Source organism: Pituophis catenifer, unplaced genomic scaffold (genome assembly GCF_029215685.1).
Source record: "Pituophis catenifer annectens isolate HBS135680 unplaced genomic scaffold, rPitCat1.0.hap2 SCAF_2, whole genome shotgun sequence".
Taxonomy (NCBI): Eukaryota; Metazoa; Chordata; class Lepidosauria; order Squamata; family Colubridae; genus Pituophis; species Pituophis catenifer.
Genome location: NW_027256882.1, coordinates 150,747,335 through 150,773,504, shown reverse-complemented (window position 1 = coordinate 150,773,504; position 26,170 = coordinate 150,747,335). Strand labels below are relative to the sequence as shown.

The 26,170-nt window shown below is 40.5% G+C and overlaps 1 protein-coding gene across 2 annotated transcripts; it reads right to left on the bottom strand.

Annotated features, from left to right (window-relative positions):
• Positions 1-26,023, bottom strand: LOC139312748 (E3 ubiquitin/ISG15 ligase TRIM25-like). Of its 2 annotated transcripts, XM_070937790.1 has the most exons (9): positions 25,388-26,023; positions 18,714-18,809; positions 14,201-14,434; positions 13,427-13,583; positions 11,389-11,451; positions 9,336-9,413; positions 7,562-7,588; positions 5,314-5,433; positions 1-3,762 (listed from the first exon to the last, which is right to left on the bottom strand). In XM_070937790.1, exons 1-9 carry the CDS (start codon positions 26,000-26,002, stop codon positions 3,227-3,229), a joined length of 1,926 nt encoding a protein of 641 aa, XP_070793891.1. In that variant the 5' UTR covers positions 26,003-26,023; the 3' UTR covers positions 1-3,226. The 2 variants fall into 2 exon arrangements, with proteins under 2 accessions (XP_070793891.1, XP_070793892.1); XM_070937791.1 differs by lacking the exon at positions 11,389-11,451.
• Between the last annotated feature and the right edge of the window lie 147 nt (positions 26,024-26,170).

Below are 26,170 nucleotides of genomic sequence, written 5' to 3'. Positions count from 1 at the left end.
AACCATGATAAACTTTATTTTAATTTAACAAGTACTTATTCATTAAAAGACCAGGCAATGAGGTTCATCACATTATATTTTGATAGATAGGGAGACAACAGGCCGATTCTTAATTAAGCAAAGTAAAGACTTCAGCAGAAATCATAACAGCTTCACTATCTTGAGATTTTGAGGCCACTATTTGTTAATGCAAACTACAAAAGTTTTTTTTTTCTTACAGCGCAAAATAAAAACACAAACTGCCTCACAAATCTGTATATGTTATTGTCAAGATAACACACCATAAAATAGCAAGCTGAACAACTTTTCTGCAGAGGTCCCATAGAAACCATTTCCCCAAAGTTTTGTTATTGCCAAAATTGCTTGTCTTACATCTCCTGTATCTCCAAAAAGCTTAGCAAAAAATATTAAGCCACAGGCTACATAACGAGAGTTAATGATGTAATAATACAAATATGACCACTGGAGATACAGAACCAAACAACACACAATTTCAAAGCGAAAGCATGAGATTTGGCTATCTTCTGTTAAAACCAGGTGAAAATAATATGCTTCACTATGCTTCGATCCTACCCACTGACATTATCTCAAGAGCTGACTTGCCATAAGATAAAACATTATTTGGGCCTGATCTGAAAGAAGCCTTGTTTGTAATATAAGAAACAAAGGCTAAGAATCAACTTTTAGCCAAAGGACAGTATTGTGCCTGGATATTGTTTCTTTGTTTTTAAAAGAAAAAAATAAACTATGTAAAGAGATTCTTGAAGAGTCCCAGAGATAGTTCAAGATCGATTAGGTGATTCCAGTATAATCATTAAGACTTCAATATTAATTAGTCACCTACTGTAACCACAATCTAAAGACATTTAGATACCAGCAAAGACACCACAGTGGATGCTATCCACACGGAATTTGGATAACAAGAGGCTGGATACATGCTGCCTTAGGATTTGTGGTTTTTTTTAAAAAATTACAAATATATGTCTAAATCTAGGTGTTGATGTTAAAAGAATGCTTCATTGATACTTCCTATGGGAGCACACACTCTCAAGAACACCACAAAAGCCAGGAAGCTCATTTTCATGAAGAGAAACATGCAACTATGGAAGACTCTGAGGGACAATTCTCGTACACACACATTCCCTTCAAGAAAGGTGTTACATTGCAGAGGAAACCACAGGATCTCATGCCATTTTTTTTTTCATCTTCTTACAGCCATGATCTCAATATAGATTGTCTTTCCTTCATGGAACTCTTCTGTTCTTATTTTTACTTCTTACCTTGTATCACTACTTAAGCCTTTTTTCCCATGTTACCTTAAGGAATGGATAATGCTCATTTTATTTTTTGCAGTGGTCCATTCCACTTCAGTAACTTCCAGAGCACCTTTTTCCTAATGCCGCCGTAATTTAACTTTTAAAACATTTCTCAAAATCAAGTAATACGGCATAAAACACATACTTAGAAAACAAGTGGTGTCCTGAGACTGGGTCCTTTACTCGATCATAAACCTACAATTGAATCAGAATGCTAGTCAGACTGTTCTTTTATCTCAAATTATGTCCTGCAGAAATCTAAATTTGCCAAAACTGTAGTTTATTTATTTCTATCATATGGACACTTCCTTCCACTTTTTAGCAGAAGTACTTCTGAAAGCCGACAGCACCATAAGCCACTACATTTGTGTTATGGATTCTTCTAATGCCAATTAGAATACCACTAATGAATGAGGAAGCTTAGCAAAGTACTCAATGGCTTAGATGTGCAATTCTCAGAACCATGTGCCACTAGGTGCCTCCCCTGTCCCAGGATGAAAACGATCAGAAGTCTAAAACTGGATTTCCTAAACCATTCGCTTCCAATTTCTGTGGATTGTCCCAGTCTACTGCTCATTTTTAAAAAAGAAAACAGAAGACATACTGAAGTTGAAATGCCAGCTAGGAAACTTCCAGACAGAAATTAAAGATGGCACCCTGAATGGTTTTGTAAACTTAATGGAAGTCCTTTAAATGATCTTCAACGCTTGGTTCCACAGCCAAATGTGATCAAAGGCTATGCTCAGTGAATAGCATGCAGGAAATTAGAGTAATCTAATTACCTCAAGCAGTGGCAAGCGGAACAAAGTCTAAAAGATTAGATGCAGACATTATACCTAATCTTCCATTAGAACATCATTGTGAAGGTAACATCATTGTGAAGGTACGTAGCCCTTCAAGGAACAAGAACCTCATCATCTTAATCAACCTTGATCAAAGAACTATGTTCAACATGGATAGATGGGTTAAGCAGATGACAATCTTTTTTAACCACTTCCTTTCGGCAAGCATGGCCAAAGATATTCATGGCCTAACTTGCCTGAAGAACATTGTCCAAAGCTATTGGACAGCTCTTGAGGAACGTATAATTAAGTACATAGTTTAAGTACATATAATTTTGAAGAACTGTTTTATCAGATGGCACAAAATGGCCTGTCTGACATATTCAGAGCATCTGAAAAGAGGGTAGCAAGGAAAAGAAATCCATGGAACAGGGTCTTAAAAAGGAGCTCCAGGAATGAAAATATTTTTATTATCACTTTTCCTCCAAGCAGCACTAGCAAAGTACCACTTTCCCTTCTTTCCATGGTGTTTGGTAGAAGAATGAAAAAAATTCATTGTCTCCCAGCATAGCCTTGTTTTCAGTCATCTGAAAAACAAGACCTTTAGAGCTCACTGTTCATACAGCCAAATGTGGTAGCAAATTCTGTGCAGGTTAAGCGAGGAGTGCTCACCCCAAAGAGAAGGTAATCAAAGCTGTGAACAGTGCAGCCTGTATAGAAGTTAACAACTTGGTCACTGAAAATACATGAGTTTTATTTTCTGCATTTCTTATTCTATAGTAGAGCATGAGATGAAATGAAGGAAGCTTCTGTTCCAAGACGACCTTTATATACCTATATCCCATTATGGCTTAGACCTCAGAGGTATGAGGCAAACAGAAAGCCTGATAGATTCATCCACTAAAAACCCTCTGGGCAAGTTTCCCCATTGAGTTTGCCAAGGATCTCTGTTAGTGGACTGAAATATTGATCAAATAACCCCAGAATTTTCCAAAAAGCAAGCACAAGAGCTTAAAATTTAAAAACATTTTTGTAACTTAATTCAAAAGGAAAACCTGTGGAAAGACAACATCATAACGTGTGGGTGCATGTTTTCGTGAGGGCACCAAAGCCATTCTGTACAGCCTGTTATGACTTCAGCGGGCAGAGTGAAATGGTGGCTCCATTAGAAAACACCCAGAATGCAGAATAGACAGCTTCCGCGAATTCTATTTTGAATTTATAGAGCGGGAAGTTTTTTTTCTCAGTGACACCAAAGAAAATAACAAAACCCCCATCATAATTTAGAAGGACACCAATCTTCGTTGCTTTGTTGCTGGGCAGAGATGTGTCTTTATCATTGTGCCAAGCTGAGACTTTATTGTTGACCCATTCAATGCACCAGGAGCTATTATTGCGTCCTAGGCGGCTTTTCGGCCCGTTTCTTGGGATGCTACCATAACAGATGCCGACAGCACAGAAGTTGTTGTTGTCCAGGTCAACTTCCCAGTAATGGATTCCTTTCTTGAAACATTGGAAAGAAAGCACTTGGGAGAAGCTTAAAAATCGCTGAGGGTGCGGTTTGTAATCCTGTATCGTTTCCGTGACGGACATCTTGGTACATTTCTCCAGTAATACGATATTCTTATGAGCACTGTGGCGATCCAGAGTAAAGTGTGTAGCAACTGGGAATAAATACAATCAGAAGAGAAATCAGAAAACAGCAAGAAACCTGGAAAAGAGTGGTAGTCATGAACATATTGTTGCTAAAGTTTATAAATTGTTATTCAACTTGAATTTGGAGAATGAATATGTAAAGCACTGCATGATTCAGTGGGCAAGGAACTTTGGATATAATGTCATGCTTGAACAGTGGGAGAATATGTGGATGAAAGGTTTAAAATTTACAATAAATTAAAACTTAAAAGAATTTTTTATAAGACAATGTATCACTGGTATTTAACACCAGATAAGTTGTCAAGAACGTACAAAGGTATTTCAGATGAATGTTGGAAACGTAAAAGTAAAGAAGGGACCTTTTATCGCTTATGGTGGACATGTGAGACAAAGCAAAGAAATCATTGGAGTAGGATTCATATCTTAATACAGAAGATTCTCAAAGTGAATATGAAGATAAAACCAGAAACTTTTGTTTTGGGTTTATTCATCCTAAATAACTTAGTGACATCAAAAACATTTTCCCGTTCATGTCTAGCTCCAGATCATTTATCAACAAGATAAAAAGAAAGGATCTTGAGACCATTTCCTTCATTTGAGAACTCTTATTATATTTCTGATGCTATAAGTAGTTATGGATACATAAGAGCTATCCACTAAAACCACAGTCATAATAAAGGGAGTTTTCGACCTATGACCATAATGGAGCCCAAACTTTCTGTTGCTAAGTGAAAAGTTGTTCCGTGAGTTTTGCCCCCCTTTACATTCTTTTTCGCCACAGCTGTTAAGTGAATCACTGGCTGCAGCTGTTAAGTTAGTAATATGGTTGCTAAGTGAATCTGGTTTCCCCATTGATTTTGTTTATCAGAAAATTGCAAAAGGTGATCATGTGATTCTGGGACATTGCAATTGTTATAAATGAGTTAACTGTCAAGCATCTGAATTTTGATCACATGACCATGGTGATGCTGCAATGGTCTTAGTGTGAAAAATGGTTGTAAGTCACTTTTTTCAGTGCCTTGTAACTTTGAATGGTCACTAAATGAAATGTTGTAAATGAAGTACTCCCAAAGCAATGTCATTTTAAAAGTCCAATCAGCAGTGACTTCTCAAGTCAATGCCATCAATATAAGTTGACATTCAATGAACCTTTTAAATATTAGAAGAAAGGACTTATTACTATTTCTTCTGCAAATTATTCTTTTTCAACATAGTGTAGCCTTACTGATTTATTTAAAGAAATAGGCCAGCAGTCAGAAACATATGTTTTCTACGAAAACATGACTGGTGAGATTATAATGGTGTGCTAATTTTGGAGGGTATTTTTTGATCTTATCAGTCTTAAAAGGTGAAAGCCTTAACCTTCCACCTGACCTTCAACCTTAACTGGTTAAAGTTTGGAGCAACCCACTATGAAGCTAGAGGCCGATCATTTTATATCCTCTATTTTATGCTGCGTGGTTTTGTTTTAGTAATGTTTTCTCAGAACGAATGTTCTGTATAATTATTAATATTACTGTTCCATCATTTCCAAAATTTACACCACACTAATTACTTACATTTGAGAAGCTCCTCTCTTGGTTTTGTTAAAAAAGCATCCAAAGTTGTTGTTTCACTCTTTGTCTCAGCCGCAGCTTTGTCTTTGCTGCAGCTTTGTGCTCTCCGCTTGGGACTTTCCGCTATAGTTACCAAACAAGATAAAAAGATACACCTTTTCAAACTCATTCAAACTTATTAAGCATATTGCACTGAAAAGAGAAGACTGACAAGTTTTATACTACAAGACATGCAAAAATTCGTACTAGTTGTTGACATATAGTTTTAGTTCACCGATCCATATGTGGTTGACATTTAGTTTTGATTACATGCGATTTAATCCGGTGGGTAAACCCATCAGCAAACCAGAAGCAGCTCTAGACATGAGTTATTGTATATGTGCCTAACAGAGAATAAACTCCATTTTGTTTCCTAGTCTGCAAAAAAAAAACCAATCAGAGAGCACCAAGGGCCCCATGGTTCAGAACAATCTGTCCTCCATTTTGTCCCCCACTGTCATGTCAATTGGTGGAATAGTTTCTAATTTGAGCACCAAGGACCTCACAGTTTAATCCTGAGCAACAAACATCCTCTTCTGTTGTTATTCTGAACCAGCCGCTGAATATAACTTACACTCAAGCTCCTTTCAGATCTGGTGGTCAATAGCATTTCAGGAGTGGAGGTCTCCTCCCTTCTGCTTCCATTTGCTCTGCATATCTCCATGGCCACAAAGTTGTGGTAAGAAATTTGCATTTACCCATCAGATAATCCAAGATTTGGCAAGAGCTGGCAGTAGAGGACAGCCTTAGAATGGTGAAACGTACAAGACTCTAGCTTTCTAGAGCGGAGATGGCGCAGTGGTTAGAGTGCAGTACTGCAGGCTACTTCAGCTGACTGCTAGTTGCAGTTCAGCAGTTCAAATCTCACCAGGCTTAAGGTTGACTCAGCCTTCCATCCTTCCGAGGTCGGTAAAATGAGGACCCGCATTGTTGGGGGCAATATGCTGACTCTGTAAACTGCTTAGAGAGGGCTGTAAAGCACTATGAAGCAGTATATAAGTCTAAGTGCTATTGCTATTTCTAAAGCTCGGAATTCTAAATTATGGATTTCTAGAAGAATCCTGTTTAAAGGAAAGCAGAGGTAGGGTTGCAACGATCATTATTAGAAGCCAGAACTATAGTGTATGAAAATTTCCTGCTAAAAAGTAGTAAACATACACAATGGTCCTAAGTGAAGTCACTTTTGCCTATTGTTCGTGACAACACAGCTAATCTTTCCAACAAGAATGCTTTTTAAAAGACTTCTTTTTAAAAGACTTTTTCTGTTGATCTCAACAATTCTATCTAACCTCAATTCAACTAAGTCCGTGAACTTAAGTTTTCTTGGCTTTAACATTCTCCTGGGAAGCTTGCAGTAAGCATTTACCATTATTAACTAGTTTGTTTCAGCACTAATCTCACTAGAACTCATTAGGCGCTGTGGTGATGCAGTAGTTAGAATGCAGTATTGCAGGCTAATTCTGCTGACTGCCAGCAATTCGATCCTGACCGGCTCAAGGTTGACTCAGCCTTCCATCCTTTTGAGGTTGGTAAAATGAGGAGCCAGATTGTTGGGGGCAATAGGCTGACTCTGTAAACGGCTTAAGAGAGGGCTGTAGGGCACTGTGAAGCGGTATATAAGTCAAAGTGCCATTGCTATTGTTAGATCTCTTGCCCTGTGGAATGAAAGAGATTGAGGGGGAATACAAAAATATAGCATTTTCTCTAGAAACTGGAGATCGTTTGCAAGAAACCAATAACTTAACATCCGTAAAGAACAGATGGTGAAATATTCATTAGCAGCCTTTACACGTAGGCCGCTAATAAATATTTGTGATTTTAAGAAGGCCTACGTAACCATTACTCCCTTAAAGTTTTAGAATGCTGTTTTGAGATGCACTGCATTTCCAAAAGCTGAGAATCCAAATACATCAGACTAAAACTTGCTACTGAAAATGTACGGAGTACATTAAATTGGTAGACACAACTGAAAGTGCAGAGGTAGCAAACGAACGCATCTAATTGTACAAAGAAAAAGTATCTGCGTAGGGTTCAAGCCACAGGTGCAATTTTCTCATGACCAGACCACAGCACAATTATTTCTATTCCATGCCAATAAATGCCCGGTTGAATTTTTCGGAATTTCAGCAGAGGCAGCTATTCCTCAAATTTTAATCAGTGGAGTTCATTGGCAGGCAGAAAGTCACAAGTTTGGTTAAAAGACTGAACTTACAGCGCTTGGCAGGCCGACTTCTCTGTCCTGAAAAGAAAAAGATGTGTCCAATTTAGTTATTTGCGAACAAGACAAACAACTCTCTCCGAATGGGCAAGCAAGAGATCCTTTGGCTAGCTCTTATTAGGATTTATTGAAGTTTTAAAAAGCGTTACCAATTTGAACTTGATTATCCCAATAATTTGTTTTAGCTATGTGAAAATTACCACTACCACACCAGTAAATTTACTTAAATTTCAACATGATTACTGAAACAAAAAATCAAATGCTATATAAACGAAATGATTATTTGGAATGCATAAATAGTAGAAAGTAGGGATCCAATAATAAGCTAAGACTTTTGTAAAAATAGAGAGGCCAGAATCAAGTCAAAAGCCAGCTCAAGAGATTTTGCAACAAGGGGAAAAGAAGTTTTTTTTGGGGAAAAAAGCAGTTTAGATTAACCTTAGTTATACTAGTGGCATCTACATCATTCCCTTGGAAAAGAAGAATGCCAGTCAATTTTGGCACATTTGGTGCAAGCAGAGCCCAGTTTTATTCCAAGTTCATTTTTAGTTTTCTATGTAAGCTAGGATTTCTATGTAATCTTGAGACTTGTGAGGTAACACAATTATTACCTGCATCCCACAGACTCTGGATACCTATAGAATGAGCAAAGATTTGATATCAAATGAATTACAATATATTACAGCATGCGGAGTGATGTTAACAGGAAGTACTGTATGAAAAAAAATTAGGTGAAGAAAGCTATGAGGTGAGACAAATTGTGTATTAGGGAACATTAGCTGCAAAACATGGAGAAGAACAGAGAAACAAAGGACAGTTGCAAAAATACAATCAGCAATAGAGAGGATCAGTTAAGATTAAGAGGGGGAAGAAAACACTTTGCTGAATCATGTAAGCAAAGTGTTTTGGAAAGAGATGAAAAGGACTCGAAAACAACTTCTACCCAAGTGAATGGAATTAAAAATAAATGTGATAAAAATATTAGGGATGAAACTAAAACAAAAGAGATCTGCATACAGCAAAGTGTGAAGGAATGATACTGAAATGTGTGTGTGTGTGTGTGTGTGTGTGTGTGTGTGTGTGTTAGAATTGGACAAATGTTGAAAAGGACATCAATTTGGTTTCTTTTGGCTTTAACAACATGTTCCATTTTGAATTACTTCAGATAGGTAAGTGGCCATATTAATTGATAAATAACAAAGGGTAAATAACTTGTGTGATAAAACATATGTGTCAGGTTACAATGAAGTGATCCAAAATCCTAACTCAGCTTGACTGCTTTTGGGAGAGTTGCGGATACTTTAGACCTGGAGTGTCAAACTTGCGACAACACATTGCCGTCACATGATGATTCTCGACATTTTTCCCATTTGCAGAGCTGGGGTGGGTGTGGCCTATGAGTGACGCCTCTGGCCCATGGGCTGTGAGTTTGACACCCCTGGTCTAGACTGTCTCATAGGATTGTGGAGAAGAATCAAGGGATGGAGGATTATCATAAGTAACAAAATGCCCAGTACTCATCACTAGCTGCTGTTTTATCTCATGCAATGGTTGTAATGATACATAAAGTTCCAACTCTTCCAACATTTAATGGACCAATGAGGGAAGCTCCTTCTGTCCTTCTCTTCCTTACGAGAAAGCTAAAGAACAGCGTCCTTCAGACAGAAAGCTAAATGCTCCACCAGAGACTCCTACCACCTGCTCTGATCTCAAAAACTCCACCATGTGCAAAGAATATCTATCACTATGATTTGCTCTAAATACTCACTAGTTTTTCCTGCAGCTGCTGGGCATACCTCTTCCACCATGGGTGTCTTCAATGGGAGTACAAAAGTGCCAGGATTACCTAAAGGAACATAAACAAGACATAAGCCAGGAATCTTGTCAAAAGGATTCCTCTGAGGAGGCAGGTAAGAAGGAAACAAGGAACAAAGGAGAAATGTTGCCAGAAGCAGAGGACTGCTGAGCACAAGGTAATTCCATCAATCTCATTACTGGAGTTGTGGATCAACAAACCAAGGTATTTGTGGCAGCTTAGTTGAGAAGGATGTGGTAAATGGGGATGACTGAGTATGAGAGTGAGAAAATGTACACGGCAACCAATAAAATTCTCTCCGCACTTTAAATTCAGTGGGTCTCTGTGAATTCCAGAACTTGACGTTCCTCAGGATTTTACTCATTTGAAAGTGATCCTTGTGTTATTATTTCTCTGCTCTACTAGACTAGGTGTGCCTTGTATGCCCGAGCAGGCCCTATGTGGAAAACATAGGTAGAGAGTTAGGAGGGCTTACAAGATCTCAACAAAGTGTATGTGTGCAAACACCTCGAAAGAGTCTGACAGAGAATCTCTCCCCCTTTGAAGGAACTTCTTCCTCTATAGCTCTCAGCCCTGAAGCCATTTTCCCTGAAGGCAGCACCTTCAGGGCTGCCACAGCAGAGATTGAGTCGAGCTGTGGGAATGGGGAGATAGAGACAACTGGGGAATTGTAGCCAAAATAACATTCTTTCCTCTGAGAACCAAGGACTTTCTCACCAGGTGCAAGCAGGTGGGATCTGAGACCAACTGACCCTTGGACTGTGACCTGATTGGACCATGTGATGGATTGCCTGGGCAGGGGAAAGAAAACTTTACTTTTAACTGGGGGGGAACCCTAGGGGGGAGGGGCTTTCCCAGACGTGCCAATATGACATGCCTAATAAGTCTATACTTTGAGGAATATGCCTCCCTGGAGTTTTGATGGGTGTGTTACTTGGAATCCTGACACTATCCTCTTTAAAGGTAAAGGTTTCCCTGTCCAGTGGTCTCTGACTCTAGGAGGCAAGCTAATGTATGCTTCCTCACCGAGGAAGCAAGCGTTGTCCAAAGACATTTCCGTGGTCATGTGGCCAAGCATGACTCTACGCAGAGGTGCAAAGAACACTGTTACTTTCCCATGAAAGTGGTACCTATTTATCTACTCACATTTGCATGCTTTTAAACTGCTAAGTGGGCAGGAGCTGGGGCAAGTAATAGGAGCTCACGCCCATGACATGGCGCTAGGATCTCGAACCCGGGCTGTCAGCTTTCCATCTGACAAGCTCACATCTTTAACCACTGGGTCATCACACCCCTTAGAGCCCTTTTAGAAAAGCATAAATCATCTTATACAGCACCCCAAATGGCTCTCTCTCTCCCTCCCTCTCCCCCTCCCCTTCTGTTGAACAGCATTTGCGAGACTGAAAAAAACCTGCAAGTGACGACAGGTAGCAGAACCAAAGAAGTGTACAGTGTAACTTTGCTTTCATAAGACCACTTAATATGTCTGCCGAGAAACGTACAGGTAGTCCTCGACTTACAATCACAATTGATCCCAAAATTTCTGTGGTTAAGCAAGACATCTGCTAAGTGAATTTTGCCCCATTTCTTGCCACAGCTGTTACGTGAACTCAGCAGTTGCTAAGTTGTTTTAACAGGGCTATGAACGTGGCTTCCCCATTGATTTTGGTTGTCAGAAAGTCGGAAAAGGTGATCACATGACCTTGAGACACAGCAATGGTCATCAGTATGAGACAGTTGTCAAGCATCCGAATTTTGATCACGTGACCAAAGGGATGCCACAAAGGTCTTAAGTGTGAAAAACGATCATAAGTCCCTTTTTTCCAGTGCCGTTGTAACTTTGAACGGTCACTAAATGAACTGTTGTAAGTTGAGGACTACCTGTATTGGCTCTAGTAAAGACAGTTGTACTTGTCAAACTGCCTTTATAGGAGCCAATACAGGTAGTCCTCAACTTACAACAGTGTGTGTGTGTGTGTGTGTGTGTGTGTGTGGTCTCACTTACTAGATCTAAATTCTCTTGGTTGTAATATGGGAGTTTCTGATTTCGGTTTCCACTGTGGCCCTTCTGAAGGAAAAAAGATAAATGAGGTGAATATAAGTAAACCAAAAAAATCATGGTAGGGTCAGCATGGAATTGTCCTGTTCCAATACTTTAAACAGGTTTATGGGTAACCTTTGGGATTCTTCTGACTTATCTGGGACAAAAGAATTCCTTTTATGCACAGAGGAAACAAAGCCCCAAAAGGGCTCCCCTCCTTCTGGGCAACAGAGACTGAACAATGACTTCTGTCAATTCCCCCCTTCCTCCAACATCCCCCATGCAATCCCAGAAAGCATCTAGATTCTTCTGGAGCAAAATGTTCAACTCTTTACTTTCACTCCACCCATGACTGTCTCTAACTATGGTCACCCACCTGCATCTTCCTTAGCTGACATTTGTCTATGGAGATTCTCTCAGTCGTCCAGGTCGTGGTTGTCCCAAAGGTGCTTTTTCAAAAGGCAACTGGACTTTCTGGTTTTTCCTCGAGGATGTCTCACTTCTCATCTAAGAAGCTTCCTCAGTCAGAACTGAAGAAGCTTCTTGGATGAGAAGCGAAACCTCTTCAAGGCAAAACAAAATCTTTTGAAAAAGCACCTTTCAGATAGCGGACATTTCTTTCATTTCTTTCCTCATTTAATGGAACTAAGCTTTATTTATACTCTCTTTAGTTAAGTTGAGATCTCATCCTGAGGTTGGTTTGTTTATTCTTGTCAGAAGCAACACAATTAAAATAAGGCATACTCTATGATATAAAATTCAAAATATAAAGTACAAGATTAAAATATGTAGAGGTTAAACAGATTTCGCCCATCAACTGGCAACATTATTCTGAAGTTTATGGCGGTGCACACAACAGACCCATCTCCAAATTTTATCTCTACTACTGCTACTCTTGGTACCCCAGAGGGGAGGGGAGGATTTCATTGCACTACTGGGATGGCTGGTACTCTAGCCTGGGAACTTTTTACTCCAATGGATAAAACTAACATTTGCACAGTGTGTCTAAAGTTACATGGGGGGGTCCAGAGCCACATTCATTGATGACTTTAAGATGGTATGAAGTAAAGAGGTATTTTTCAGAACTACTCTGCACCATGTTTGTGTGCTCACCCCACACACTCCTTCTCCCCATGTGACATTTTTCACACTTATGACCATCGCAGCATCCCCATGGTCATGTGATTTACATTCAGATGCTTGGTTCATAACTGGTTCATACTTATGACGGTTGCAGTGTCCCAGGGTCATATGATCCCCTTTTGTGACCTTCTGACAAGCAAAGTCAACGGGGAAGCCAGATTCACTTAACAACCGTGTGACTAATTTAACAACGGCAGTGATTCACTTCACAAATGTGGCCATAAAATGGGGCAAAACTCATTTAACCAATTTCTCACTTAGCAACATCAATTCTGGGCTCAATTGTGGTCGTAAGTTGAGGACTACCTGTAGAGTTAAGTATTGTAGGACAGGGGTGTCAAACTTGTGGCGTCATGTTGCCATCAAAGTTTCTGTTGCTGAGTGAGACCTATTTTAAGCGAGTTTTGCCCCGTTTTACGACCTTTCTTGCCAGTTGTTAAGTGAGTCACTGAAGTTGTTAAGTTAGTAACATGGTCTTTAAATGAATCAGGCTTTCCCATCGACTTTGCTTGTCAGAAGATCACAAAAGGTAATCACGTGACCCCGGGACACTGTAATCGTCATAAATATGAGCCAGTTGCCAAGCATCTGAATTTTGATCACTTAACCCTGGGGATGCTGCAACAGTTGTGTGAAAAACGGTCATAAGTCACTTTTTTCAATGCCGTTGTAACTCTGAATTGTCACTAAACGAAGTGCTGTAAGTCAAGGACTACCTGTACCATCCCACAAACCTTATTAACTAAGGGCAGTTAGTTTTCAACATTTCCATAGGTTAGCAACACAGCTAGAATAATATATTTAAACCATATGTGAATTTTAAAAAAATCCCAGTAAATCAATGAATAAATAAAAGCACCTTTTATTTTCTCTTCCTGAGTTATAGCCAAAGATCGTTTTGTCATTTCTTTGAGGTGACAGGCTTTCTGATAAACAGCGCCTAGCACGTTTTGATCCAACTCTATTTTGGGAATAAATACATCGCTGAAGGATATCTGTCGCAGTTTTCTTGCTCTCTGAAATAAAGCATTAAGATCTTGCGATAATTCCAAACAAAAAACAGCTCTACTTCCTTCCACAGTGCTTGACACATTATATAGTGGACTATTTATTAAATGACTAAAACGTACATCCTGCATTTTCTTTTCTTTTTTTTTAAAAAAAGACCCCAAGAGGGGAAAGGTATGCCCTTCTCAATTGTCAGAATGTATTAATTCTAGGAATTGAAGACAACAATATTCAGGGAGGGCAGGTTAAACTAGGACTGTAACCATCTTTATTCTTAGTCTAAAGACACTAAAACAACCACCCCCCACTCTGTGCAATTTTCTGGGCAACTTTCTAAATTATCAGCAACAGGGAATTCTGGAAGTTCAACACATACATCTATAGCAGAGGTGAGCAACTATGGCCCTTTTATGACTTGTGGACTTCAATTCCCAGAATTCCTGAACTAACATGGCTGGGTCAGAAATTCTGGGAGTTGAAGTCCACAAGTCATAAAAGGGCCATAGTTGCCCACCCCTGATCTATAGGACAAGCAGCTCAGGAAAGATTTCACTGGAGAAAGGGCCTCCCTAATTGGAGAAATTAGCAAGTCCTTTAATCATTGCTTCTCCCGACTGAAAATTACCTTTAAAAATGTAATGTCATCCATCTCTGCCAAGGTCACTTCAATTTCATCTTGCTCCTTCTGGATTTCATTCTTCTTCTTACCCAGGACTGTATGGACAAATTCACATTTATCCAGGACTTTTTTTTCTTCTGTTTTGATTTTCTTCCAACAATTATTTTCTTCTTCATGAATTAAAGCTACCATTTCTAGGAATTCTGATTTCAGCAAATCCAACTTCCGACAAGTGGTATTCTGAAGGGACAATATCATCAAAATAAAAAAAATGATTTGGAAATGAAGTAATGCCTTATTACTTATTAGGAGGCTGGAAAATGGAGAAAAAGTTGGGAGACCTCTGGAGGAAGAAATGGTGGACTGAACATGAAGCTGACAACCACAACTAAGAATGAACAGCTGGTGAACAGCTGCCCAGTGTCACTTGACAGTGAAATGGGTGGCATATAAATATAATAAATAAATAAATATAAAATAAATCAGCTCTAGGAACCCCTCCAGACAGAGAGAGGGTGGGAGATCGCCCAATATTGCTTCCGTTTCTCCTCTTGAGGAGACCACAAGGCAGCAATCTTCTATAAGTTTTGAGCACAGGGAGATGAGGGAAAAGCCATCTTGCTCAAACTATAGTTAGCATCTTAAAAAGGATACCAAGTTCACATACAGGTAATCCTCGAGCTACGAATGTAATAGAGACTGCCAATTACATTCGTAACCCAAGGGTTTATTAATTGGATCATGTTAAATGAACGTGATCCCTCCCTGCCTTACCCCATGCATTTGCTAATCGAATGTGCAGATTGTTAAGTGCACATGAGGTATCTCAGGGTGGGAAAGACCATGGGGAGGCCTAGTGCTTCCAAACAAGCAAGGCCTCCCCTGACCCACTGAAATATCTCATGCTTCCCCCTCCCCTCCAACATCCTGTGCCACCAGGTCTCCACAGGCACTGGGCCTGTGGAGACTCACTTACCTTTTGAAGAACTTGATGACCAAAGCAAGCTGTCTCTTTTATTTTATTTTTTATTTTATTTTATTTGTCAAGAACGTATTAGGTAATAAGTATAAACATGGATTGGATACATAAAATAAATACAAATAGGGGAAACATTAGGACAGGGACGGTAGGCATACTGGTGCTCTTATGGGGTGAGGTCAACAGTAGACAGTCTTAGGTTAAAATTTTGGGGGTTTTGGGATGAAACCACAGAGTCAGGTAGTGCATTCCAGGCACTGACCACTCTGTTGCTGAAGTCGTATTTTCTGCAATCGAGTTTGGAGCGGTTCACTTTAAGTTTGTATCTAGTGTGTGTTCGTGTCAGGGTGGATAAAAATCAATTATTTTTTTAAAAAAATAAAAAAAAAATCGGATTTTTTTGATTTAAATCGGATTTTTTTGATTTAAATCGGATTTTTTTGATTTTTATTGAATTTATTTTAATAAAAAACTTTTGGGGTAAAAATCTATCGTAAGATAGTTTTCTATTTAAGATACATAAATAATTTAGTTTATTCAGCATGAAATGGAGTTTAGTTATGTAGTACAAGGCTGTATATTCTGCAACACGGGGACTATCGGTGAGTCAACAGCAGGTCAAAGGAGTAGCAGAGATGACAGTTGCTCTTTAAAAATTATGATTTAAATCGAGTTGATTTAAATCAAGTCTTTTTACTAGTGATTTAAATTGACTCGATTTAAATCAAATCCACTCTGGTTCGTCTATTGTTGTGGCTGAAGTTGAAGTAGTCATTGACAGGTAGGACATTGTAGCTGATAATTTTATGAGCTATGCTTAGGTCATACCGAAGGTGGCGTAGTTCTAAGTTTTGTAAGCCCAGAATTTCAAGTCTGGTGGCATAAGGTATTTTGTTGCGAGCAGAGGAGTGGAGGACTCTTCTTCTGAAATATTTCTGGACACTTTCAATTGTATTAATGTCTTGCTCTGTAGAACAACCCGGGGGTCAGTAACTGAGGCGAGACCAGGTAAAGTCAAACACGATTGTTTATTACTAACAGAACAGCTAGAGAGAAACAGAGCAAAGAACTAGGCATTTGACAGCTATTTATACCATAGCTGTCAAACCAACAACCAATAAGGATTTAGTATTCTCCCGCCGGCTGGATGGTGTGTCTTAGCCAATCAGGGCCGCACGTCATAAATGCGAGGACCTCATCGTAAGAGCGAGGACTCAACATGTCTGATATGTAGTGTGGGTTCCAGACAGATGAGCTGTATTCGAGAATTGGCCTAGCAAATGTTTTGTATGCTCTGGTTAGTAGTGTGATATTACCGGAGAATATCCAGCCTCTCTGCCATGGTTTTTTTTTCCCTCTGCTCCTGACGCTCCAAAGGTGGAGCGGTGAGAGGCTGCCTGCACAGGACACCCAATCTGCTTTTGGAGCCCCAGGCAGCCTCGGTGAGTCTGAAGGTGGGCGAGATCATGTCTCCCAAGGCTTCTGTTCTCCATGCCAAAAGGTTTTACAAAAGTGTGGAGGGCTTCGGGGCAGCGATCTCGTGCTGCTTCAGGCCTCCGTCCCTTTGCAAAACTTTTTGGAAGGCAGAAGAGAGGCCTGAAAGCAGTGCAAAATTGCTCCCCCAAAGGCTTCTGTTCTCCGCAGCCAAAGCTTTTGCATGGGGATCGAGGGCTTTGGGACAATGATCTCATGCCCTTTCAGGCCTCCTGCCCTTTACAAATTCTTTTGTAAAGAATTTTGGAGAAGAGAAGCACGCTCTTTGGGGACATGATTGTTCTGACCTAGGCTTCCTGACAAAGCATAAATTACAATTTTAGTCCCAATAAAACTCTTTTATTGAGACGGCTGTGAGCTATGGTCATTCACAGCTCGTAATGAGTCCCGAACAGTTTGTGAATAGCCCGCAGAAGTCTGCCACAGACTTTTGGGATAAGGCTGATAAGCACCCACCTTTATCTCCCTTGAAACGCTGCCAAAGACCTAATTGCCAATTAGCTTTGCAAGGCGAAACAAAGCACAAAGTCAAAACAGAGCTTCAGAGTTTAAACCGACCAGAACGAACAAAGTTGCTTCCTGCAAAGGATCGTGTCCCTTTGCTCCTCCTTTATGTCTTATGGGAGGGGCCAATCATCTCCAAGCCTTGCTCCCGAGTTGCCCCCTTTGTCTTAACTGTTCTTGCCTTCTGGCAGCTCTGCGCATGTGTGCACTGGGAACAGGCTTCCCTTGTTCCTCTGCTTCGCTAATGTCAGACTCTGGAGGCTCCAGAGTCAGCACATAACTCCCAGATGGCCCTGGCCCCATCTCTCCCTCTGACGCAGAGCCTTCATCCGAGCCTTACCCAGACTCCAGAACTGGCCCATTTTCCTCCCCAGCCTCCTCACTGTCTGGCTCTGCTGCCAGCGAACCACAACGACGATCTTATGCTCCTTCAGACTCACTGAGGCTGCCTAGCGCTCCAAAATCAGATCGGGTGTGCTGTGCAGGGAGCCTTAGTGAGTCAGCCAGGCTGAACAGGGTGTTCTCGTCCCACTGTTCCTCTGATCTCACCGCTCCGCTTTTGGAGTGCAAGGAGCAGAAAAAGAAACGATGCTGCTGTACAAACCCCACAGTAGAGAGGCTGGAGAGGCGAGAGCTCGCTTGAGGTGAGAGGAGGAGCGGTCAGCCTGTTTTGGAACTCTGGATCTTCAAAAGGTAAGTTAGCCTTTTGGGTGGGGAGGAGCTGGTGGGCTACCATAGCAGGGCCAGTGCCTATTAGGTCCCTCTGTGTGTATGGTGGTGGGGGATAGGCAGGGGGAATGTTGCAGTTTCTCTGCAGTCGGTCATAAGAGTGAACTACTATCGTGGTGCTGAAAGATTTATAACTTCAGGACTGTATTGTAAGGACTTGAATCGTAACCTTGAACAGTTGCTAAGTGAACTGTCATAATGAGAGGATTACCTGTACTTCCTTTTCTAATCACATTTAGAAATTGCTTGTTAGCTACTTTTCAGCTATTAGAAATTTTGAATTGATGAGTCTGAAAAGATGGGCAATTCTGTTTCTAATCCTTAAGTAAAGCAAATTTTAACTACAAGAAAATAAACTTTTACAAAATTATTAACAAATGTTTCACTTAACAACAGAAATTTTGGGCTCAATTGTGGCTGTAAGCTGAGGACTACTGTAATGTGTAGATGAAATCATAATTCAAAGGAGGCATTTTTTATAGTACAACTCAGTCTTAAAATGTTTTGAAAGAAGTGTAACTTCATTTTTTTCCCTATTTGAATCCCAGCTACCTCATATATTAAGGTAGTAATATATGAGTAAAGTAAATGGTGACAGCAAAAGGCAATCTTTGAAATGGCAAAGCCCTTTGACACAATTCCCCTTCCCCCCCCCTCTCTCTCTCTCACACACACACACACAGTGTCACTAAACACAATGCATAACTCCAAGGTGGACCTCTATATAGTGAAACCGGGGCAGCCCTCTTACATTACCAGGTCCTACTTGCAAAGAGAAGTGAACTTCCATTTAAAAAATAATTCTTTCCTTACACTGAGTTGCTTTTGCTGCGTTCGTACTTGTTCCATGGACTTTGCAGCCTTGTCATTCAAGTCATGGAGTTCTGTTAATCTCTTCCTCAGCTGTAACTGTAAGAGAACAAAAAAAATATTCTTTAGATTAAAAACAACATTCGGAACCAGCTACTACATAGCAGCATGCCAGCTACTACGGTAAGAAAACAAAACCACTTATAGGAGATAATAGTTTTACTTCAGGATTCTGATTAAAAGGACACATCTGCAGTTACATCTTCAAAAAATTATTTTTTTAAAAAAAATTGGGTTCTTAATGTTGTGCAGAGTGGAAAAAAATGGACCAAAGATGGAGCTGACAACTATGTAGATAAATATAGCTTCAATCTGGCCAAAGCCGATACACAAAAAAAAATCAGAATGAAATAAAATAACGATTCAACACCAACAGTGTAAACATTACTGTAAAAGTATTTTTTTAAATGTAAAAGAAGCTGTTATCAATTCAGCTTCAGATGTTTAGGGATGTTAGCTACTGAAACCCATCACTTAGCAACACATGACAGAAGCTACTTTATTTGAAGGATGGTAGTTGATATAAAATTCAGTGACTTGGAGCATGTAGGAACAAGGGGCTGTTGAGGGAGAGTTGAATAACGCAGAGTAACAGATGTCATATATAGCATATGTGGGAACATATATGGCAGTGGTTTTTAAAGTTTAACCCAATTACCTCTTTTTGTAATCTTGGATGTCAACCCTCCCTCCCCCCAAATCCAAACCCCCATTATTTTACACAAGCATCAATGTTATATTATGGTTGACAGGAGGATCAGCCAGGTGTTTGGACTGGAGTTGGCATTTTTACTCACCTACTGAATCCTTCCCAAGGACCTGGGTTAGGCAGGTTGTTTGATGGTGTTAAAGGCATCGTTACTGTTTATTTCAGCAACAATAGCCCCATATTGGATCCTTGACTCATCAATAAGCAATCACAAATTGCTCCGTTACCTTGGTAATTGCCCAAATTGCCCTTGGTGTGCCCAAATTACCCACTTGGAGATCATCACCCCCAGTTTAAGAACAGCACTGCGGGAGCAAATTCTAATATAGACCTACTGAAGGTAGACAGAATAGGTTTACAGGCCGGTCAAGCTGACGGCCCACGAGCTGGATACGTCACAGGCAGGCCACTCCCACCCCAGCTCTGCAAAGGCAAAAAAGTCATGATACGTCACGATCCGCCCTGTGATGCAATTGAGTTTGAAACCCATGGAATAGAATAGTAGAATAAGCTGAACCCGATTGGATGGAAGAAATAAGTAACAGGATGCGATTAGCCAATTGCTACTATCTGGCACGTTCCACTTGTTTGCTAATTGGTCCTGGGATCAGGCTAATCTCATTTTGGTATCCTACATCTAAAAGCCATTCCCTAATCCTTTTTGTAACCTGAGGACATTCCAAGGGATGTAAAACTAGCTACCACACATGATAAATGTTTACCTGTAACTGCCTGAGGCCATAAAAACTAATATTAGATGAAAGGAATCTGAGGAAAGGCATTAAATATTAGCTACAGGGTTTGTGCCTCAATCTCCAGCTGACCAACCTAAAGACAGAGAGGATTGTACTGGATGTACAGAGGTAGGTACCTGAATCAACCTCCTTATAAATTTACTTTACACTATTTGCAATGGCTTGTATTTGCACAGGTGTGAGTCTTAGGGCAAATGAACTAGTGATCTGGCTGCAAATAATTTCAGGACTGCAGAAATGCATTGTCTGCCTTTAAAACCTATGAAAGCATTTCTTTGGGCCTGTGAAATTATAAAAGCCAATAATTTTTTTTTTAATCCCATATCCTGGAATACTATACTTGGACATCATCTCCTATGCATTTATTATACATCCCAAGTTTGTAGTGCTTTTTCTTCTGTTTTGTGTGGCAAAGATCATTATTTTGATTTTCTGAAAACTGATTATTAGGTGGGTATTGGGTGAATCATCAAAATGCAGCAAAAGTTTGACATTCAGAGTGGATCTTTTGGAAGAATGGAAATTTGGGTCAGTGAGCTTTTTTACAAGCTAGTTCAACTAAGGTTTGACTAGTAAAGGTGCTTGTATGCATCTTTATGTCTGACACTCTTTGACAGAGTGCGTACAGGTGACTATTTTGAGACAACCCAGGAGCAAAATACAGTAAACAGAGGTTTGTCTTTCAAACAGTGGTTTATCTACAAAGAATATATACATACACGTAGTAAGCAAAGTCAGGCAATCAATATCAACTATACAGGGCCTCTCTTACAAAACAGCTTCTTAAAGTGATAACCCTGCTGACTCATTCTCATTGCATCATCATTTCAGTATTACAGCCTTACAGCAGCTATTCAGCTATTAAATCATTACCTTAACACTCTTGTGTACAGAGATTTGCCTAAAACTGAACTTTGTGAATTATATCTTATTCCAAGTCAAGATTTCAAAAGTTTTTCACCTAAATTTTTCCCAACAGAGGGTTTTCAAAATGGAGTTCAATGTCTATTTTAAATCAACAAAAGCAGCCTATGGGTAAGATTCTAGGCTTATTACTACACATTGTATCTCAGTCAAACAACTAACATGATTTGGTACAGGGTCCCAATCTAAGGCCTGTATATTCCAGGCACAAAATAGTTATTTTCCCCATCCATTCTTAAAGCTTCCATTCTAAGGCCAGAGCATAAAGCTTGCTAAACTATGCTCAGTAGATTTATTAATTCATTTATTTCAATGTATTAGCTCTGCTGGACTCCAAACTAATTAGACAATAGTACTATAGAATCACGTCTTCCCCCGTTTAAAAATGGGAACAATTACATCTATGGCTCAACCTAACAATATGTTTCAATTTTGTAGATAAAGGTGGAAGCTGAAACAGGACCCCACTAGTCAATGCTGAACTTCAACATTTCTGGCAGAATGTGACCACTGTCAAAAGCCCTAATCTTACATCAAAAGTGACAAATTTACTCGCTTTGCCACGAAAAAAACTGGTTTGATAGGTGGGGTTAACTGTCATTTATGTACCTGATATTACAGGCAGTCCTCAACTTATTATTTGTTCGGTGACTGTTTGAAGTTACCACGGCACTGAAGAAAGTGACTTATGAGTCATGTGATCAGATTGCAGACGCATGTCAACCAGCATGTTATTGATGATGGTTGAAGCTTCCTAGGGTCACCTGATTGCCATTTGTGACCTTCCACGCTGGCTTCCGACATGCCACGTCAATGCAGGAAGTCAGATTCACTTAACTGCACTGAAGGTCGTAAAATCAGGCACAATTCATTAACAAACCCCTTGCTTAGCAACAGAAATTCTACCCCCGTCAAGGATTACCTGTATATGCTAGAATAAAGATGATCTTTTGGTTTTGTCTTCTAGAGACAAGATTCCCCCATCTTATATAGGCCCCTGTCTTTTTATTGTCAACTGAGATTTATACCCTCTTAAACTCTATTAACCTAGATATGAATGTTTGCAGAGCATCTTTGTGGTACTGCTTATACTAATTGACTAAATCTTCCTTGGCAGCCATCTTTGAACTGAATTATTTCAGTAGTAAGATGTTCCTGGATACTTTGGACAAGATGAGTAATCATCTGATAAATGATTACTCCTTTGTTGCTATTTTGGAACAATGTCATCACACTTCAAGCAGACTTGGCACTTTGGGGGGAAAATGTTCACATAGAATAGAATAGAATAGAATAGAATAGAATAGAATAGAATAGAATAGAATAGAATAGAATAGAATAGAATAGAATAGAATAGAATAGAACAGAACAGAATTCTTTATTGGCCAAGTGTAATTGGACACACAAGGAATTTGTCTTCAGTGTATATGCTCTCAGTGTACATAAGGAGAATAAAATACATTTGAGAATAAAAAGATACACATAGTGATAATCAAGGTTACTAATAAGCTATCAAATCATACTAGGAAACAAATTAAAAACAATATAATTGAAAGTTACAAGCAAGATGGTTATAGTAATAAGTGGGAAGAGATAGATACTAGAAAGGAAGAGAAGAATGATAGTAATACAGTCTTTGTAAATTATTTGACATTGTTGTGGGAATTAGTTGTTAAATAGAGTGATGGCATTCAGGAAAAAACTGTCCTTGTGTCTAGTTGTTTTGGTGTGCAGTGCCCTATACCGTCTTTTGAAAGTAGAAGTTTAAACAATTTATGTCCAAGATGTGAGGGGTCTGTAGATATTTTCATAGCCCTCTTTTTGACTTAATACATAAGTCCCTTGGCTCAGCCTCTATGGCTGGAAAATATATATCCACAGGTCTCACCGGTGAAAAGAGATCCATGGATATACAGAGAACTCTGTTCTACTCTACCCTGCAGGCCGATTGTGAAAGAACTGAAACAGACTTCAAAGGTCAACTGGACAATTCTCCACTGATGAAGAAATCCACTGCTATCAGTGGGGCTTGCCTTTGAATTCCTGCCCATTATAAATAAACTGATCAGATTGCAAAGGAAAGCTCACATGCTGAGCATTCTAAAGCATAGTTCTCAACATAAAACAAGACCTACGAAGGCATGATAGCAGTGTTCTAATATTTGAGGGGCTACCACAAAGGGGGGGGGAACCTATTTTCCAAAGCACCAGAAGGCAGGACAAGAAGCAATGGATGGAAACGAACCAAGGAGAGAAGCAACCTACAACTAAGGAGAAACTTCCTGACAGTGAGGACAATTAACCAGTGGAACAGCTGGCCTTCAGAAGCTGTGGGTTCTTCATCCCTGGAGGCTTTTAAAGAGACTGGACAGCCCTTTGTCTGAAATGGTATAGGGTCTCCTGCATGAGCAGGGGCTTGGACTAAAAGACCTCCAAGGTCCCTTCCTCCAAGGTCCCTTTCAACTCTGTTATTCTGTTATCTTTATAAATTCAAGAAACACTTAGCAATAGAAGCTGTGGCAAAATCATTTGCTCTCAACTTATACAAAACACAGCACAAAATTGCTTCTCAGCCTGACATACACGTAACATAGTCACTTTCTTCCCCTGTACATATTGATCTATATTTCATAACTGGCTGAAAGGGTCAAAGGCTAAGGTTTTCTAGAGAGAGAGAGATGGAGTTTTTGTCACATTCATCTTTTCTATAAGATTCCTACAGCTGAGCAAGAAAACACAAACCTTCCCTTCACCCAGGTTTTCTTTTCCAAACTTAAAAATGGGTTTTACATTAACTTTGAAACATTCTATGTTGATTTAAAGTCACTGAGAATTTTTGTGAACACCTTGGGAAAAAATACAAAGCATTAACAACTTCCATGAAATCTACACATCTAAGATTTGCATTGGAAAAAAGGTAATGCTCAGAATAGAACTCAGACTTGCTACAAAAGACTAAAACAGCTATACTGATAAAAAAAAAATTAAAAGTCAGAAAAGTTTCCTAAAATACACAGATTCTGTTCTCCATTGCAAACTAAGCTTATCTGTTATTATCCTGTTGACATTTGCCAGCTGTGGAGGAAGGTTCTTTCTGCCTCAAGCAGCCAGTTTCAGCAAACCTTCTTACCCTGTCTCTTGGGTGTACATCCTTGCTACCAGGTACATGGTTAAATGCAAGATAGCTGTCCATATACCTCTGCCACATCTATACACAGAACACATATCCTAACCACAGTTTTACTGAACAGTATTGGTTGAGTGGACACATAATGCACAAGGCCAAATAAACCATCTTTGGCTTCGGATAACTTGCAAGAGCCAGTCTGGTGTAGTAGTTAAGGCATCAGGCTAAAAACCAGGAGGTGGTGAGTTCTAGAATTCTCCTAGGCAAATAGCCAGTTACTTACTCTCAGCCCTAGGAAGGAGGCAAGGGCAAACCACTTCTAAAAAAGACCCTTCCCAAGTTGTCCAGGTAACTTCCAGGAATCAAAACTATTTCTCACAAATGAAGGAAAATTTACATGTCCCAGGATAATGCTGCAGGATCCCATCCAAGGTGGTCTCCAAGACCAGAGGTTTAGTCTTCCAAGCTTTCTGACTTGCGCTGGAGCCCATCCTCCGGGAACACTTTCTGGTAGAGAGACATTCCCTGAGGATGGGCTCCAACACGAGTCTGAAAGCTCAGTGTTGGAGCCCATCCCAGTGTGGCCCAGTGACCAACCCAAATTGGATCCTGGAAAACTATTTCTTTAGATCAGGGATGGGCAATTAATTTTCCCAAGGGGCCACATGTGAAACTGGGACTGTTGTTGAACAGGGGTGGCACTTTCTTGGGCCAGACAGGGACAGCCAAATGGCCAGATGTGGCCCATGGGCCACAGAATGCCCAGGTCTGCTTTAGCTTTATATCCCACTTTTTCTTAAAGACATACCCAGCACTCACTCCCTTCTCCATTTTTCTCTCCCAGCAACCACCCTGTGGGGTAGGTCTTACTGATAAGAAATCAATAGCTCAAAGTCACACTAGAAGCGTTCAGGGCTGAGATCGATGTCCCAAAGGTGTTTTTTCAAAAGGTAACTGAACTGAACAAGTTACCTTTTGAAAAAGCAGTTACCTTTGGGACAACCATGATCTGGATAACTAGAATCTCCAGACATTTGGCTGAAGTCAATGTACCCCCGTGTCTCCCCACGCCTAGCGCGACAATCATCCACTCCTTCCTCACCTCCTTTGCTTCCTTGGCCTCTTTTAGTGGGGTAGTGGAGCAGGTCTTGTGAGAAACCAGGCAAAAACAGCAGATGGGGACTCCATGCTCCTGGCAGAAGAACTCCAGGAGCTTGCTGTGGGCCTGACACTTCTTCTGCTGAAGTTCCTTCACGACTGGAACCACCTGGTGGCTCTTAAACGCCGGGCTCTCCAGGTGGGGCCCCAGGTGCTCCTGGCAGAAGGAGGCCATGCAGGTGAGGCAGGTCTTGGCCGCGTCGACCACCAGGCAGCTGTCGCAGGCCACTGGCGAGGGAGACCTCGGCTTGGCCGGGCTGCTCTTGGCCTTCTCCTCGCCCGTCTCTTTGTAGAGGCCATCTTGGCTGATCTGGAATTGCTCCACCACCTTGCAGAGCACCGTGTTTTTCTTCAGCTCAGGACGGGTTGCGAAAGAGGCTCTGCACTGGGGGCAGCTGAAGGTGTCCTCGACTTCCATCCAGGTCATCTCCAGGCAAGGCAGGCAAAAATTGTGGCCGCAGGGCGTAGTGACCGGCGTCTGAAAAACGCACAGGCAGATGGAGCAAGTCAGCTCCTCTTCCAGCCCGAACATAGACAACGGGTCGATGAAGGTAGCCATGACTGCGGCGCCGGAGCGAAGTCACCGCTTTATATATACATAAGCGGGGGAAGGAAAGGAAAGGAAACCGAAACTTTCTGCACTGGCGCTAAGTGCGTTTCCTAGAAATCACGTGGGCCGGCGGGCGGGGGCGCTTCTGCGCAAGGCAAAGAGCCGCCTGATAAGCCT